Consider the following 19,497-nt stretch of genomic DNA (forward strand, 5'->3'; position numbering starts at 1 on the left):
AAATGCAGTTAAAGTGCAAGTGCTACCCGCATATGTTACCAACTTGATTACAAGCGGGCTCCCCTTTTGAGAATAATAACAGAGAACATGATTCCTTTACTTCTTATGATATTCGCTTTATTTCTTCGTCAAACAACTAATTAACATTTAATTGTATTTGCAAAAAAAAAATGTTGTTTTCGTTTTTAACTATAATTATTTTATAAATATATATTTGATACTGGTGTCTTGGTTCTTAACTTTTACAAAAAAAAAATTAACTTATAATAGGAAAAAAATTTGTGTGTGTGTGTGTGTGTTGTTGGGTTTTTTCTTTTAACATGAGTGTGTTATTTACAATTTGAGGCACTTGGTTCAACTCAACATTGACTAGAAGAGAACAGGAGGATGTGGTGGGGGGAATGCGTCAGGATCGGATCCTTGCGATTGATTCACTGCCCCTGCCACAGATCGATGTAATCCAGGATCTCCTCGTCGTCGGGCGTGCAGTCCTCCTCGTCCAATTGAAAGTGTTCGTAGGGCTCGAATTTCAGATTGAGCTGCGAATGCGAATGCGTATGTCCTTCATTGTCGAGATGATCGAGGTGATCCAAATGATTGGAGAGTTGCTGGGGCGCCGCCTCATAGGTGCCCGAATCGAAGGACATGCTGGAGTTGAAGGAGGATGTGGGCGAGTGGCAGGTTTGTTGCTGATTACCACCTCCACCACCGGCGTTGTTACCATTTCCGCCTGGCAAGGATGTGGCCACCAAATTACTGTTCAGCGAGATGGCCGTCAGCGGTTGGTGGTTGAACTGTTGCCTCTGCAATTGCTGCTGCTGCTGGAGAGGATTGGCATTCTGATAGTAGGCGGTGTTGTGGCCCGAGGAACTGCAAGTGCTGCTGCTGGAACTGTGACTGCTCGACTCGTCCAAACAGAGCTGCAGTTGGCTGACCACATTGCTGGTAGTGCTGCTGCCACCGCTGCCGCTGCCCCCATTCAAATCGTCCACCAAGTCCTGAAGCCTTCGTATATACTCGACGGCAATGCGCAGTGTGTCCACCTTGGAGATCTTTTTGTGGGGCCCTCGACCACCGCCCTTGGTCAGATCGGAGATGATGGACTGCGGGATGTGCTGGCGCAATCTGGCGAAGCTGTTGTTCACCTGTTTCACCCGGTTGCGCTCCCGAGCATTGCGTCTTTGCACAGACTGCGATTGGTCCACATTGTAAGGAGCCGGCGACAGAGAGCCGCCTGGCGATAGAGATGATACCGACTCGGAGGAGGATCTGGCCAGTGCCATGCCCCTTGGCGTATACTTGCGCGTCTTGATCGGCATTGCGGCAGATGGATTTGCTGAACTTGGCTGGTTCTGATTGCCGGGATTCGACGGAATGGGTGCCGGCATTATGTGCTGATAGCGAAAGATCTTCGTGGCCGTGCTGATGGTGGTGGGAAATAGATCGTGATTCGTCGTGGTGGTCAGCACACTCGATGACATGGTTATGAATTATCTTATTGGGTTTTCTTTTTTTTGCACACACAATATCTCGGGTTTTCGTTTCTCAGACGAGTGCGATCAACAGAAAAAAATATATATCAAGTGAGGAGAGGAGAAGGCTTGAACTTGATCGTTTGACACCTTGCACAAGAATGAGTCCCTTCGTCCTAAACCCTCACGTTATGTACCCTTCAAGCTAGAGAGTTGCTCAAAAACCAGGCAGAGAAACCGGCGAGAGAATTGGAGCGAAATGCGAGAGCGAGAGAGGTTACCTGTGCAGGTAGCCATACGAAAATTGAGTGAGCTACAGGTAGTCAGAGCGAGAGCTCTTCCTCTCAGGTACTCAAAAATCCCCCAGGAAAACTGTTCCCATTAGAGAGGAGGCCAGAACCACTCAAAATAAATACTCAAACTCAAAACTCAACTCAATACAACTCGACTCAACTCAAAAAAAAAAAAAAAGAACAACAACAAAAGCAACGATCAACTGCATTTGTGAGTGTTCTTTTCGCTGCGGCATGCCAGCAATTTGATTTCCGTGTTAATTAACTTAGCAAAAGTCGCGATCGCCAATTTCATGTGCAACTCACGCACGCCCCTATTCATTAGCGCCGGACGGATCCAAAGAGATCCCCACGAGATGCCCAGATCCACCTTATTAGCCATGCAGAGTCAGGCTCTCGAAGGTGTTCGAACAATTTCACATATTCCTCTAATTAAATGATCAAAAGGATCACGGGTTTTTCACCCAAAACACGCCACACAAACGCAGTCTTTCGAGATGTGACAAAAGTTTTGGATGGCACTTTACAGTGTATATTGGGGTTTTAAAAATCTGTAATAAGGAGCCGTTAGATTTATCACAAATATTTTGAAATTAAATTTTTTAATAAATTTATTATCTTATTTATTTATTGAAATCTTGCCCTTTTTGGTAGTGACAGACTTGATTTCCGGAAATTGTTAGTTCCGAGTGGCCACTGTATCGACGCATTGGTCATCATCAGCCATTGACGATCGTGCTAAACGCCGACTGAGAATTGCAACTTCCGCTCGGTTCACAAAAGTCGCTTCATTTTGTCACGATCATCAATCGATGAGTGCGAGTGAAAGGAAGAGAGTGGGAAAGAGAGAGAGAGAGAGAGAGGGAGATGAAGAATCGGTGGCCAGGTGTAAGTTATATTTTTATTGTCCTCAACTCGTTCCCTTTGTTTGCTTCAGCCAGCATTTTCCTTTTGCCAAAAACCATCATTATCAGCAGTGGCAATTCTCCATTTCCATTTGCCAAATCCCCGATGCCGACGCCGAATTCAAAATCAAAATCAAAAACCGAAACCAAAGCGAAAACCGAAACCAAAAACCGAATAACCAAAAACCAAAAACCTTTTCAACCATGACCAGCAAACGGCGCTACTCTGTGTACTTTCCATATATCCTTTGACAATTTCCATTACCTTTTTTGCATGCTGCACTTTGTTGTTTGGAATCTCTACTCTTTCTTTTTTTTGCATTGTAATGTCGGGATCGGTAGTAGTTGGTTTCCATTATTTTGGCATCATTAACACGTGTATTGTTCCCGAGTGTCGCTGAATTTTTGGCAACCCAACTTTCTATTCAAAATTTTCGCATTTCCCCAGGTTCCATTGTGGCATTGGCATTTTTGATAAATGCTGCGAGAAAAACCAGGAGAAATGCTGGTGAAATGCCCAGAATAGGGTTGAAGTCCTGCGTCCTTTGTGGACTGGATGATCTATTGTGTCTGCCGATATTTGACTGAAGTGGAATGCATTTGCGCAATGATTGATAGTTTTGATTTTTTCTGAAGTGGCAGCTCTACCGATCGAACAGATCGGCAAGATCGTGTGTTCTTCCTTTTGTTTCAGCACCTTTGATCGGTCAAAAGTCAGATCCTGACCAAAGCCAAAGCGCTCACATGTAAATCGCACTCGTGCCAGTTGATCTTTAGCCCCGATCATTATCCGGCGATCGTATCGGATTCTACCTGATCTTTTGTAATCTTTTCGTTTTCGGGATAGTCTGAAGATCTTGCCAGAATAATGATCAACAGTAGCCCCAGATCATCTATCGTTCGAAAAAATCACTTGGATCTTGCGATCTTTTGGAGAGGAATTTACTTTAGCTTTGGTAATCTCAAAAAGGAAACTATATTTTAGTTTGGTTATCATACTCTGCTATTTTTCCAAATTGAACGAAATTTAAAAAATTAAACTTTACTGATGGCCTTAAAATATTATTTATTAATTTATGTTATTTATTTAATTTATGCATGCATGTTTTGTAAATTGTTTTCATTATCTTTTTCAACTTATAACCTTTTTCCAAATCTACTCCCCTTTTTATTTCGGATGATTTTCAAATAGTATTATTTATGTTAACTGCGATCTGAATGTTTAAAAGTTGTAATCCAGTTGGTAATTCCGCTGAAAAACAACCCGAAACCTTTTGCCAGTGATAACCTGTAACATCGGCGTTGTCTCGACAACACTGGTAAACAACTTTTTTTGGGCCAATTTATTTGTTTATATCCTTTTTGGCCGGACCTGCAACGCTTGGAAGATTTAAATGCGTAATTACTTTGATATGAAGCATAGTTCCGGGCCGCGAAAACGGGAAACGGAAAGGACCTGAAGGTGCGAGCGAGACGGTGAGCAGGGCGCGTGCGTTAATTGCGTGCGAGCAGGATGGGGCGATGCAGGATATATGTACTATACCCGCTATATATATTTATATATCCTGATCGGCGGGGCGACTCGTGCGTTTTTCCAACGAAACTTGAAATGCAAAAATGAATGTTGAATGTTAATTGAAACGAGTTCCCGTTGCCAGGACCTGCAGAAGAGCGCAGGAGATCGTCGGTCAGAGAGAGACAGGGAGATATGGTGAGGGATATATAGACTCTCCACGTGCCGTGTCTGTTTTCTACACTGTACAAAAATATCTATATTCCTCGTAGTCCTTTTTGCTATTTAGCTTCAAAATGATAAAGGGAGTACGTATTTGTTGAATAATTTTTGTTAATATTTCTTAAAGTAATATTAAACAATGAAGCCTAACTTATTCTATATAAATAAACATATAATTTGTTTACAATGTTTTAATACAAAAATTCGTATTTTTAAAACCAGAATTTTTAAAACAATAATGACAGTAGATAAAAGTAGTTATTTGCAGCGTTTGCTTTCTAACAATGTGTTTTAACATTTATAAAGTCTTATATATACTTTCATATGTTGAGAAATGTTAAACTGCTTGGAAATACTTAGTATACTTAGATAACAACATTTTAGCAACGAATTTTCTTGAATTATAAAGTGGAATTTTATATTTAAAGAAAGTTTATTGTAAAATTGTTGGTTTCTAAAAATATCTATTTTTGGGTAGTGCAGTCAGCGCAGCGTTGTTGTCGCTTTTTTTTCCACATTTGGCTCAGTCATTTTCGTAGTTAATATTTTAATTAAATGCAGGAGCAGGAGCAGGACTCGCTCCCTTTGCACCCCTTAAAACTCCTTTGGAGTTCTGGGCTATGGCGACGCGTGGCAGGTGTATTCAAGCCAACGAATTGGGATCGCGAAGGGAAAAACACTGGGGAATGGGGAAGTGGACGGGGCTTAGACAACCAACCTCACTACCTCGATTTCTACCTTTCTTTCTCCGCTGCTGCTGCTGTTGCTGTTGCTGCTGCTGCTGCTGGTGGTTCTGCTGATGCAGCTGGAAAATAAACGAGCGCAGCACACCACACAAATAAAATGGAAACACACGCTCTCGTTTGCTAGGGGTTGCTGCTTCTTTAGCCCCGAGATGCATTTCCAGTACACCGCGTCGACGCCACAAAATAGGGGAGCCAAAGTCAAAGTCAATGCCAGAAGATATAAAAGGCCGGCATGGATGTGGATGTCGATGTGGATGTAGAGATACTAAGATACAGAGATACCGCGCCAACGGCGCATTGAACTTTGCACGGCCCAAAAGTTCAGCTTCTTCAGCTCGTCATGCCAAATCAAACAACAAGGAGATCGGATTTGGCTTATTTTTGTTTTTGGCTTTGACGGTAGGGTAGTTTGACTTGGCCATAACGCTTGTTCAAAAACAACAGAAATATATAACTGCAATATTAGGGATTGGTTTTGCCGCAGCTGTTTTGTGGACGAGCCACTCCCACACACAAGTTGTAAAACATAAAATACATAGTTTGCACCGATGATAGGGAGTGACTTTTTCTAGAAACATAATACAACATTAATTATATTTTTGCCGAACAAAAATAGATTGTTACTATACATATATAAATTTGATCATTAAGCGTTGTAATAGTTGTTGCTGTGCTATTTATGATACTTTAAAAAAAAAAACCTTGTCCGGAAATTACCAACATGCAACAAATCGTAGCCGTTCCTAGTTAATGATTAACTATACATTTTTTTTGTACACCATCTTAATATATTTATTTTTCTAAAATATATATACATATATAACAATCTTAAGTCTTAAAGCTTTAGTTTAACAAAGTTTAAGGGCATTCAAAGTTCGAATTGGAAAGGCGGCATTTGTTATCCTTAGGGGTTTGCTTTATGAGTAGTCGCGGGCCAAAAGAGCCAAGCTAAGACCTTTGAGATCCAGACGAGGTTCGATAGACGGACGCCTGATAACTATCATTACTCGCCGAGGAGTGTGTTTTGCTTTGTCCGTGTGGATTCGACTCCATTTCGTTCGCTTTGCCACGTTTCCTACCCAGTCTCGTCTTTCTGCGGTCTCGCACTGGATGATCGTTGGACCCTGGGATAATGATAATGATGATCATGATCATGGTCATGATCGTGATCAGTTCGATCCGGAGGGAAAGAGAGGGAGCTAAGCAAAAAGGCAGTAGCACGCACCATTAGATGCGGTCAACATGGAAACATCTGCTCTTTTGGGGTCAAAAACAATGAATGAGCGATAGAGACGGCTGATGGGCAACAGAAAGAGATGGTAAAATGAATGTGGCGTGCGCCATTTTTTTGTTTCGAAATGAAAAGTGTTTTGGAGTTCTACGATCGCTTCAGATTCAGATCCCCACAACATATCCCTATCCCCATGCAAATGAAGCCATTTGGTCAGGCATATTTACGGCCTACACACACAGTTGTGCCTCATTAAATTTTAATCAATTTTTCGTGCTCCGCTTCCACGGATCACGGACCGTGAATCGCAGTTTAGTTCGGGATTAGTGCATATAACGTTTAATTTTAAAACGCATAAAATTTTGTAACAATGTCGCAGACTAGTCGAGATCATCCTCCATTCCGATTCCCAGACGATCTTTCGGCCGGCTCAACTTTTTGCGCCTTTTATTGAACTTGACGGCAGATTCGAACTCGTTTGCCTGTTTTAAACACCCTTTTCAGGGGTTTTATGTGCTTCTTAATTTACTTGACTGGTTTATTAATCTCTGTTATGATTAATTTTTATTTTGTTAGCACTGGGAGTTTTGCCAGCCTTTCTATTGAAATATTTTAGATGGTGTATGCACTCTTTAACAGATAATCCAACTTAAATAAATGAAGGGTATCTTTCGGAAAGGATATATTAATATATTTTCTCATACATTTTTGCTATCATCTTTGGTTTTTGTTTCGAAGCTAGGCTCTTTGTTTTTTAGCGCGACAAACCTTTTTTGATTTTTAATGAAGCAAACGGCATGCGAGCCAAGTGAGGCAAAGGGATATAATTCCGGTGAGGAACGAAGGGATCTTGCAGATTAAATTACAGGCAGTGCACAACTACCGTCTAGCCAATAGATTTGCCAACAAATCATCAATCAGCAGCGGCATTAGAGCCGAATTCGACACCCTACGGCCTCTAATTTGTGCTAATCCCCTGGCAGAATTCTCCGGAGGTGTGAACAGCCACACGAGACAAATACAGGTGAGAAAATAAATAAAGTAAGGTTAATGTGAAAGACAAAGATACTGCGATTCTCAATGGCCGAGACTGGCATCCTATTAGTGGCAATTTTAAGCTGATTTACGCAGCAGCATGTTCCAATTAAAGTTCTCGCCTGAGCCTCTTAAAAACTCATTAATCACCCGCCTAACTACGGCCACGAATGGTTTTCGAACTGGTCCCCAGATCGATTTCCAAATATTGCAAAAAAAAAAAAACAAAAAAAACTAAAACAAAAATACAGACGGTCGGCGAAAAAGGTGCGAACCAATTTGCACCTCAGACGTGGCAAAAAAAAAAAAAAAGGGGCAGAGTCGTCCTTTGTCGAAGGGCAAGTCCAAGTTAATTTCTATGAATTTCACGCCTACCAGAATGGAAATCACCTTCGGCAAGCTGCATTTGCGTCGACTGATCCTGGCGCCAAGTTAATGGATCAACCTTGGATCTTCGACTTGCCTTGATGATGGCTCCTCCTTTCTAGGACTTTGAGTTCGAGATCCTGGGCCAAGGATCGCTTGCACTTTTTTCTTTTTACTTTGGTTTTTACTACTGCCGCCACTTGGAAACTCAATATTCAGCAGCCCAATTAAACCATTAAAATCTAGACATGCACCAATTTTGGTGCCTTCAAATTATTCAACGACCACACATTATAAATTTTAAAGCTCGCAGACCCATAAAAACATCCTCAGGTCCAAACGAAAGCGAACGAACTTTTGTCACAAAATGTCAAAGTCCAGGTGATTTACTCCGTTGCCCCGAGAGTGGCAGCAAAAACTTGAGCCACTGTCTGGTCGATACACTGGAAAAACGAGCACTAATATATACATTATGACAAATATAAAACTTGAAAGTTGGAAGATAATTTTGGAGAAAATATCAACACAATGTTTTTGAAAACATTAATTTTTTATAATGACCAAGACTTTATCATCTATGCACTTCACCTGCGTACATTTAAGCAATATTTTGCTTTTCTTTTTTCTGTGCATATATTGAGACCCAAAGGGATCTCAAGAACTTTTAGCTGCCAATAGGATAAACTTAATTTTTGTCAGTGCAGTATCGAATTCAAGATCCCATCGATGGGTGTCTGGTGCGTTTGATTGCCGGGAAATTAAAACGTTACGCTCGTTGACGCAATGCCCAAAACGAAGTTGACATGGCGATGGGTTTTGCTTTTAATGTGATGCCCCCTACCAGGATAACTTGGATCTGGATCCTTGGATCTCGGGGGCCATCAATCAAACGAAATCACCCACAGGTATAGGGATGCGAGGTTCGCGGAAAGGCCCTCTGACTCTCTGACTTGACTGTATATCTCTTACAATTTTCACTAATAAAATTGCATAAAATATATGCAAAAGAATTACTCAGCAGCCAGAGAACTCATGCCCGAAGGCCCACGAAAGAAGCTGTAGAAACTTTCAACACCTTCGCAGTGTTTATGGGGTCTGTTGCCCAGGCACTGCCTTCAAATTGTTTCTGATTAGGGATATGCACACTGATCCCACTTCTCCAGAGGATTTTTCAGTCCAGCTCCGAAAAGCAAGTTGCGTGTGCGGATCGTTCTGGAGTCTGGTGATATATCTGCCATTGCGGTTCTTGCATATATAATTAAGGAGCTGCAGCTCCGCTTTTGCGTTTGAGGTCAGTGGGGAATTCGAGAAATTAATTCAAACTTTTTTCACTAATGATTTCTATAGTATTTAATTACTCAGAAACATTTGAAAATCAATTTCAAAAATATAAATGTTTAAATAAGAACTAACGTTTAGAAAACCTTATTAAACTTAAATTCTTTAATTAACTCAATACTCAATCACTCTACAAATAATTTTAAAACAAAATACATTAAAAGTGAATGTGAATACTTATACCTTTGCTAAGAAATATTGCTCATTCATTTCCTTATAATGGACAATTTTCAGCTAGCATTAAGCTTTCCAAGTTGTGTTATCAAATTCACCATTGGGAGCCAAGTGAGTCTTCTACCTCACACCTTTTCCGAGGATGGGATTCGTTTTCCTGCGTTTGGCTGCTGACCAGATTGTCATCACCATACCGCGAAGTGGGACTTTCCTGTGCTTCACACCTCGTTTTGTTCTGGTTTTTGTATGTGGTGTGGAATTGAGGGGGAATACGATGGGGAATTGCCTAATGCAATAACAAATATTTATACTTTTTGCGATAAATGTTTGCGTTGGTTAATAAAGCGATTTGTTATTTGTGTATTCGTGGTCATAATTTATATGCCTAAATTGGATTAAGTCGTCGGGTCACGCAGGCTCCACTTTCTTGCGGAGGCGTTGGTGTTGAGTGGTTGGTTGGTTGGCTGGCTGGAGTTTATGGAGCTGGACTCTTGGATTTCATCTACGGATCGGTAGCGCCGCAGGCATCCGCCTCGCAAAAGGTGTGAACAAGTTGAGAAACTTTTCCTTTATTACTTATTTGTTTGAGACTCCCAGATCCCGAAGGGAACTCCGACTACGGAGCTTAATGGTTTCTTTACCTGTACATGGCAAATTACTTAACCGGCAACCTAATGACAACACCTACAAAACAGAGCCCCCTTTTTGTGCCCCCCATCCACCCGACTAGGTAGCAAAACACCAGGGTCTCTCTTTCTCTCTGTGTTTCTGCGACTCTGGAACGAGGCGATCATTTACAGGGCACGATCATTTATTTAAAAATTATTGCCACATCGATCACCGGCAGAGACACACGATCGGTAAAGAGAACTGCAGACTGGAAACTGGAGACTGCACAGGGAGAAAAATAGTTGTATAGGTAAATGTATCAAAACTTAATTTGTACAAAATCTCTTCTGATTTGAAGATTTTGTTTTACAGAAACCCCCTGAGTGTGACCTTACAACTACAAATTCTGGCTTGCATGCAAAAAGAGCTGCAGTGTGACCTTGAATATAAAAATAACACCATAATCGTTTCCATTTTTGGAATGAGGGCTGTTTTTGTTGAGGAACTATGATATTTTATTTCTTATCTCTCTATTTTGGCCGTTTAACTCAGCATTTTAAATATCGGAGCTATTCTAGTGTGATTTTTGGACGCAAGAAAAATTATTTCGTTATAAGTTTATTTTTGGTTGTTTATATTTCATTTCCAAAAGTGTTTTTATAAAGTTATTTACTCAGTAGTTTTTTTTTTTGCCTGTAGACTATGTTCTCTGTGCCATTTCATTATTATAGGGCACGCTCGATCGTCGATCGCCGATCGTCTGCCTGAGTTTTCTTCAGCTTAGGTTAGGTTTCGTTGCCAGACCTCCTCCTCCGCCTCTTTTTTTTTTTTTGCACATTTTGATGAGGCTGCAGCGCACTGGACCGGATATGCTGCACACGCAGAGAGTGATCTACATTTATTTATGGATCCTGGAACTCGGGGGAGCCAAAATCCTCCAGAGCGAAAGAGATACATAGAGGAAGAGCCACCGAAAATCAATTGCAACTTTTGATTTTGATGAATTGATTTCAGATTGCGTGGATTTCGATAAGAGTCCAAGTGTCCGTCCATCCTGTTTATTTTTTTTTTTAATTTTTATTTCTTATTTTTTTGCCATTCAAATCTGGGCGAGCGAGCAAGCTGTCATTAGACCGCAATTAGGCAGCATTTTTCAGAGCCACAGAGCACACACTTCGGGGCGATAAGCATAGACATTATAGGCAATTTGTTGTAATTGAAAATTAAAGTGTCAGCCTGTGGCATCCAGGGACAAAACTGGATGGACAAACCCCAAGCGCCCCTGCCACTCCCCCCTACCCGAAAACACCCCAATCCTCCGCAATCCTCCGCAATCCCCCGATAAAGCCTGTCTGTGGCGATCCAGAGTGGCCGGCATTTATGCAGTTTTGTCCTCATGACATGATCGCCGACGCGATAACGCCGGGCCTTACAAAGTGCAGATCCTGCGCTTACATTAAGCTGATATGCAAATTATGCGGCGGGCTTATTCCGGCGAAAAAAAACGTTCATCGTTGGCCGATTCGATCGTTGGTTGCTGTTGGTTGTTGGTCGTTTAAATTAGCGTTAGCAAAAGTATGCCAGGGTCTCTCGAGATTATCGATCCACCGATCGATCCTCGCCGCCGCCTGTATTTGTATTTAAAATTTACAACTTTTTGCCTTTTGCCAACGTTTTAATAACGTTTTGATGAATTTTATATGCACCGCTTGTCGTCGATGGCTTTTGGCGTTCGGCAAAAGACGAGTGTCAGTTTATGGGTTTCATTAAATATTTGCCCCTTGATGGCATGGCATGGCCCGGTGATCGAACCAAGCGAGGGGTAAACTCATTCATTATTGAATGCCTCATCGCGATGGCATCAGGCATCAAGCACTTGTCGTTGTCGTTGTCGTTCGAGAAGGGGGCGTCTATCGGGGGACTCGTTTTAATAGTCGCCGCGATAGTCGATCGATCGTGATTATGTTGTTGCCATTTTTTACGATCTCTACGTTCTGATCCAGCCCTTTTTGCATATATGTACATATATCTCGCCGCGAGTGTATGTGTACGTGTAGTCGTATGTAATCTGGATCATTTGACAATATCTCTGACTGGGCACTAATTTACGAAACACCGAATGCGAGGCAATTTAATCGATTAAAAGTTGCAGCAAGGGCTTTTGTCTCCTCTTCGGCTCGGCTTGATAATAAAGAACGTGATATATTACACGCCGAAAGTCTGCATTCTGGATTCTGGATGAGTTGCCCCAATCGCCGGTGGTGGCCAACTTGGTAGAGCAACTTAATTTCAATCGCTTCGCTTATTGTTATGGCTCTGTTGTCGTGTAGTGAAACAATGGGATCAACAACGGCAGCAACATACGAAAAAAAACAGAAAAAAAAAAACAAAAAACCAAAAAACGGCAGCACCAGCACACCAACGAAGCAGCAATAATAAAATTTAAGGATCCGATCGATCGGGGGCCATCTGATGATCTTCCCGATCTGGCGATCTTCCGATCTTCCGATCTCAGGACAGATCCGATCCGTTCGATCCAATTATTGTGTGCGTTGTTGCAATAAATTCGTTTATCGCCGCCGTCGCAGCGGCAGCCAAAATCATTTAATAGCGATCAGTTTAGCCTGTTGTTGCTACGTTTCAGATTAAGTGATTGCCGAAAAATTGTTGCCCAGCGTACAGTGCGTTCCGCCACTGGAGGTCCCTGGCAGATTAGCTAGATTTTAATGAGCTTAAATTAATAAATATCATAGTTTAATGCCAAAGTGGAAATCTGTTATATAGCATATATAATATTTAAAAGCTTAACAATTACTAAATTGTTTAAGGATCAAAAATGGCTTTGAGGCATTGGTGGAATAAGCTTCTTTAGTATGTTTTTCAAAAAAAAAACTTTCTGTTTGCATGATTTTTGGTTGCATTCAATGCGTCTTACATTCATTCAACGCACCGTTTGTTGGCAAACCTAGAAGGGCCGCTTTAAGCCGCTTCTCAGACTTACAAATTGATTGAGTTATGTAATTGCAATGTCGTTCAGTTGGGTCGAGTTCAGCTCGGTGGCTTTACATGACTGCGCTTTACATTTTAATTAAGAAAACGCCGTTGGTGAATAATAAAGGCAAAAATAAGGGTTGGCAAAGACGGGGAAAAGGAAAAGGAAGGGCGCTTTCCTTGGCCGCTTGTCACAACAGCGCTTTTTAGTCGATCAATGCCATTTCACTTGATGTCGATGTGGTTGAGATGCCGTTGAGGCTGCTCTTTTCACCCAACTCTCGAGCTGCCGACTCTGAATCTGTGTGAAGCACATCATAAATCAACCATGGGACAATGTAGCCAACTCCTGTTATACACCTTGAAATAATTCTCCTTTAAATTTAATAAATATCATTTAAAAACACCCCAAAATTAATTCATTAATAGGCATTTAAATGTTTGCTTAAAGATGACCCAAAACTGGAATTCGCAAATACCTTTAAAAGTTTGGGAAATATTTTTTTAAATATATGGCTGAATTTAACCAATATATATATATATATATATATACAAATTGACTTCAAAATTATGGTACTTAATAAAATGTAAAAATTTATGTTCATTTGTTGTATACATAAATAGATTTTTATGATGAAACATTTTTGGGGAAAACCCTTGCAGACAAAGTATTAATTTGTTGCTAGTAGTCTTTTAAAACTGGTTTTACAGAGAGGCTTTGAGCTAATGAAATTTTAAATACATTTTTCTCGCTGTGCAGTTTTTCCAACTCCATCTCCATGTCGATGATGTCTCCGTGTCCAATGCTCGTGTCTCCTTGGCATTTCTGCCTGCTGCTGCTGCTGCTGCACTTGTTGTAAATTTCCTCCGAAACTGTGAAGTGCTGGAAGTCTGAAATCTGAATCTGAATGTGCAAGTTGGTAGCGCTTGCATTTTGGCCAGGCTTTTTCGCTTCTGGTAAGCGGAGTTGGCTGTCATGACGTGCGCACAATGCGTGCGCATAATTCAGAGTCTGAGTCTGGAAACTCCATATGGGGCTGCGTTGCATGCAACACGTAGCAGCGAGCAGTGAGCAGTGAACAGTAAGCAACGAAGCTCACTCACTCATTCATGCAACCGGGGAGTAAGTCCTCTTGCCCCACCTGTGATCCTCCTCAGCTGTCATCACTCGGCTCATTGATTCGAGCACGGCACACATTCCTTTGGCTTGCCACTTGTCAACACTTCATTTCAACAACTACTCCTCTTTTGTGGCTCCGTGGCTCCCTTTGATAAGTCAATCATGCCACAAGTGTTGCTGCTGTTTTGTGGCATTGTTTGTTCTGTTTGTTTGTTTGTTGTACTATACATTCTGCAACATAAAGCAAACGGACTTTGATGGAGCCCCTTCTTTTGTTTAGCTTATTGTCCTCCGATATCCTTTGATGAGCCCTTCGATGATCATCGTTTGCATTTGCATGACATCTCCACATCACTTGGCAGCAAGTGCTGCAGACTCCTTTGTGTCTCCTTTTGTGAGTGTGGGAAATACACGTAGGACTCACCGGGATCCATTAGCACATCATAAACATACTGCGTAAAGCTTTGAGGGTCAAGTAATTTGCTTCCACTTAACCGCAGTCCCAAATCTCTTAAGCCAATCCGCTTTTTAAAAGGGGTTAACAAATTATTCTGCTTAAAGTCAAGACTTAAAGATACCTTTTTTCCAAATTGAAAATAAGTAAAATCATACGATTACTAACAGTATTTTTATTTATAATATGGAAATATCTTTATGACACCTCTTTTGAACAATAGTTTTTTGTACTCATTGATTAAAAACAACATACCCTTCATATACCCTCTATAAAACAAGTACCCAAAAATCTTCTGTGCAATCTTGACTTGATCTCCTCCGCTGAGTGGTACAAATATTTTTTCACAGCTCATTAAAATGTAATTTGAAGAGCGAAATGTTTCGCGTTTTGCGACCAAGGCATCGTAATAAACCGTTGTATTGCATTGATATTATCGCAAAAGCCGAACCGGATTGTTTTTCAGGGGGGGGCAAAAGTGGAGTCAAGTAAAGTAACACCCGAATAAGTGAGGATGCCAACTAAATGGCGACTTTTGCGCGGCAACTTGAGCATTCAACAATTTAATTAAAATGAAATTTCCGAATCACATTCTGGGAGCCAAAAAGAGGCGGGGGGAATAACTGATCTTGGCAGCAGGTTGATCGTGATTGCGAGACTTGCCGCCAAAGCCTTGCGCCTCCTATATTCCAACAGACTAAGCCCAACCACTTCCCCAACTGCTGACGATGATCAATGATCGCTGAGCCGACCGACGAGTCCCCAGATCTCGATCTGAGCATCCTCTGCGGATTCGAGTTTACTATACCACATATAAAAATATATGTATATGTATATACATACATATATATACCATAGTATGTAATGCGCCATGCATTACGTGTATCTGGCGTTGTCATCGTGCCAGTTTACCCGCATATTATTAATTGGATAGCCATAGTTGCGATCTCCGCTAGAATTTATGTGTTAATTTGTCTCGCCGCCAACTGTTGATTTATTTCAGGCTGCTCTGCTCTGCTTTTTATGCCTTTTAGCTGTGCTTTGGTTTTTTTTTTCTGATTATTGCTCGGCTGTGCTCTCTTATCAGACCGTTGTGACCATTAGCGGAGGGCCGCGGCAATTTGTTGGCCGCCTGCCAGACGGCCGGCGACATAATCATTTCCCCGCCGCCGCTGCAATTTGTATTGTTCGCATAATTAAATTGACGCTTGACATTCCAGCCAGGCCAACTCTGGTCCACTCCACTGACATTGACACGCGCAGACTCCACACTGCTGAAAATGTAGCCTAACTACTTAAAAGGGTCCTTGAAATAATTTGTACATTATTTATAAGTTAACATGCATAAAGAAAGTGTACACATTAAAGAAAATCCATCAGCATCATTTGGTCCTTCGAGCCGGATCGCATGTCCTTTGGCACCTAAAACTATTAATATATTTCGTGAGCTATTCTGCTTTCAATATTTTTTGCTCAGTGCCCTGTGCTGCATCTTTTCGATCGCAACTCCATCTGCGACTCCGTCTAGTTGGTATAATTAGCGACGATTAAACACTTGTCGGTCCCACCCAGCTGCGGTTGAGAACAAAAGCATTTTATTGCTTTTGTCGGCCAGCTCTTTTGCTATTTAGCTACTTTGCTACTCTGCTACTTTGCTACTCTGCCAGCCTGCCAGTCTGCTTTTGCTATTCCGCCTCGGACCCAATGGAATTTGTCAAGCGCAAGGACACATTGCTGTTGGCAATTAGGCGCCCGCCGCATCCTCCGTTCAATGGCAATTGTTGTCAGGCTTGTTTGATTAGTCTGTAATTGGTGGTCGGATCGGAACGGATCGGGTCGGGTCGGGTTCTGACCGCGATCTGGGGACCCAAGATCGATCGCCGTAAATACTTAATTATGAATTTATTGATTTTAATGAACATTATCAATTTGCCATATGGAAAATGGGCACCTCGGACAGGGAGACAAAGCATTTCAACAAAATATTAATCAAGTGTGTGGCGCGATCAAGGTCGTCACAACCATGGCGCATAATGACAGGCTGAAACTGCCGATCTCTTCCGATCTGCGATCTTGAAACTGGAACTGCAACTTGCCTCGATCTTCTTTCGTTTATTCGTATACACAGACAATAAAACTGTCTGCGATTTAATATTTATAGATCCAAACATTTAATAACAATCGTTAAGTCGCTCTTTGTGATATTCTAGTTGAAAGAGACCAGTTTTGATTGTTCCTATTCGAAAGCTTAGAAATATTTTGATACTTTTTCAAAGACATTTTTTCTTGAGTGTAGTCGGCTAGTTGGTTCGGGGCTATAGATTGCAGGTTATCAGCGACATTATTGATCTCTAGCAAACCGATGATCGCTGGCGGTAGCGCCCTAATAGAAGATCACAGGCGATCAATTTACCCCTGAAAGGCATTCAATTAAAAATGGGTGGGAAAAGAGGTTGCAGCTTTGAATTACCCTCGCAGGTAATTCGTTTCGATGGCAGATAAGGTGTAGAGAGTTTTATTCGAAGGTTGTGGAATCATAAGAGATGTCGCATAGGCATGCTTGAATTTCAGATTTTCAGTCACAATCAAAAGTTGTTATTACGGATTAAAGTTTACGTGCATTTGTGATCACTATTATTTCATTATTGATTACTCTTCATTCGAAATAGAGACTTAGAGATGGAGATCTAGAATCTTCAACAAGTTCCCCTCAAAGTGTCACTCCAAATCGATATGCATATGCCTCAGCAAAAGCTGAGCAAACACAAGGACTAGAGCAACGATGTGCAAACAAATAGACAAACACGAGCTCGAGTATCTCATGGGTTTGTGTATCTCTATCTGTGAGGTAGCAAAGGACACACACGCGTGCCCTGGACAAGCTGCAACTGCAACTGCAACAGGAAGACGTGCCAATGTGCAACGCGTGCGCCTGTCTCGAGTGATAAGGCCTCCTCAAACACACAATCGTCTATATGTGTAGAAGAAATGCTCAGCCGTAGGACACGAAGAAAATATTAATTTACTCTAGGCAGAATGTCAGCTGCCCGCTGTCATAAAAAGGGTACAAACCCCGAAGAAGGCATACACTTAAAAAATATTTTTATATAAAATTGTTTGTTTTGTAAATTCAATACGATAATATAATATGTAATTTATATATTAACGTGTTCAAAGTTCCTATGGTTTTATACAAAATAACTACACTAGTATTTCCTATATATTTCATATACAAAAATTATTTAAAATATTTAAATCGTTTTTAGAAACATGAAAAACAAACTTTTTTTTTTAATTGTTCTTTGTTTTGTCCAACATTTTTTTTTAGTTTGCCACATTTATTTAACTTTGTTCTTTAATTTGGTTAATTTTTTTTAAGTGTAGTAGAGTATGGTGCCAAAGATACAAAATCAGAATGCATCTGCAGTCCTGGCACGCACGCCAAAAAATAAATATGAGAACCATCCATTTGCTAACCCCATCGTACCCACACCTTGCACACCTTTTTCAAGAAAATTTAACCCAGTGACATAGGAGTCGCAACCCAGAACGGGATCTATATAACTTGTATCAGGGTGATCGAGGAAACGGAATCGAAATCAAGGATCAAATGCTAGTTGACAAAAAACGCCCCCGACATGTGCAACGATTTTTGCAGCTTGCCTGCGATTAGGAATCTGAATCCCCACACAGAAGCAGATCGATCCGTTCAACAGGAAGGAAAAAAAGGGGTTATTCACCGGATTCCGTCGGCTGCAGTATGCAACAATGTTGCGGCACAAGGTGATAAAAGATAGATATAAGTTTGGAGGAGGGAGAGATACAGATATGCAAGAAACATAGTCAGAAAGCCCCTGTAAATGATCTTTAAAGTTAGCTCAACACTTTGGTAGTTTATACAATTCATTAACTTTTATAGTTTCGAATTGTAACTTCTATTTAGCTTCTATGAAAATTAAATAAGATATTTTAAGATACAATTTTTTTTTTATATATTCATATATATATATATTGATTTGTTTTGCATAATTTTCTTATTTCTTATTGTTTTTTGTTGACTCAACCTCTTTCTTAAAAACTATACCTCTAGTAAGAGTAGAGAACTCCCTTCAGTCTGCTGTCACTAAACAAAGCTTCGTAAACTGTTTGCTTTTCGGCCTAGTTCATCCCGCATTTATGGAACGTACGATGTCTATAGATGCATTTGTCATAATTGCCCAGGGGATTCGAGGAGGTGAAACGAAGGCGGTTTTATGCGCTTTGCGGTGGTCCCTCGGTGGTCTGATCCACTGCGATCTGCTGGGATCTCTGGGATTTGCATTACGCGCTGGCCGCAAATGATGCAAATTTCCTTAGAGATTGCCGCTAAGATTAGGCAAGAGATCCTGGCGGCTAAGCCGCAACTAAATGCGGCTTAAACAATGTTCTTAGGCGTGAGATTTTCATTACGATCTGTTTCAGGTTCTCTCGGTCTTTCTGGACGGTGGTTCGCCCTCCATCCATTTCCATTTCGTATATGTTTGTTGTCGGCGAAATTTCAAAACCCGCTTCCCGGAAAAAACGGAGGCTGAGCGAACAGAACAGAAAAATACAATAAAAACACAATGATCGGTATGTTTTCCAGCGGGTTTTCCTTTGCAGGTCCTTTCCATCAGGTCCTTTTTCGTCCGGCTGCCCAGGATATGTGCGTGTTTGCATGCAAAACAGTTTGCAGACATGTGTGTGTGTGAATGAAACCTGAAACCCTCTGACCACAAAAGTCAGTCCACAAATCCAGATTTTAGCCCCAGCATAACATACATGTACATATGTATGTGTATATACCTTGGAATTATTCCCGAAGGAATAAGATGGTCCAAATGGCCGCGGGACATTCTGGGCTGGCTGCCAAAAATAATTAAGTCGTTTGCTCCGACAATTAAATAATTCTGCAAATCGCTCCAAACGTTTCAGAACTTTCTGCGGCTCCCTGTTTTTATTTTTTCGTCCCTCGAAATGCCTGCGAAATTTGTTTAATTGCGTTTTGGC

General features: G+C 41.1%; 1 protein-coding gene across 1 annotated transcript; it reads right to left on the reverse strand.

Moving 5' to 3' along the window:
- Window positions 1–226: 226 nt before the first annotated feature.
- Window positions 227–1,611, reverse strand: LOC108137095 (achaete-scute complex protein T4). Its single transcript, XM_017258619.2, has one exon. It carries the CDS (start codon window positions 1,479–1,481, stop codon window positions 432–434), a length of 1,050 nt encoding a protein of 349 aa, XP_017114108.1. The 5' UTR covers window positions 1,482–1,611; the 3' UTR covers window positions 227–431.
- Window positions 1,612–19,497: the final 17,886 nt, after the last annotated feature.

The sequence above is a fragment of the Drosophila elegans genome, unplaced genomic scaffold (genome assembly GCF_018152505.1).
Source record: "Drosophila elegans isolate 14027-0461.03 unplaced genomic scaffold, ASM1815250v1 contig_149, whole genome shotgun sequence".
In the NCBI taxonomy this organism is placed as follows: Eukaryota; Metazoa; Arthropoda; class Insecta; order Diptera; family Drosophilidae; genus Drosophila; species Drosophila elegans.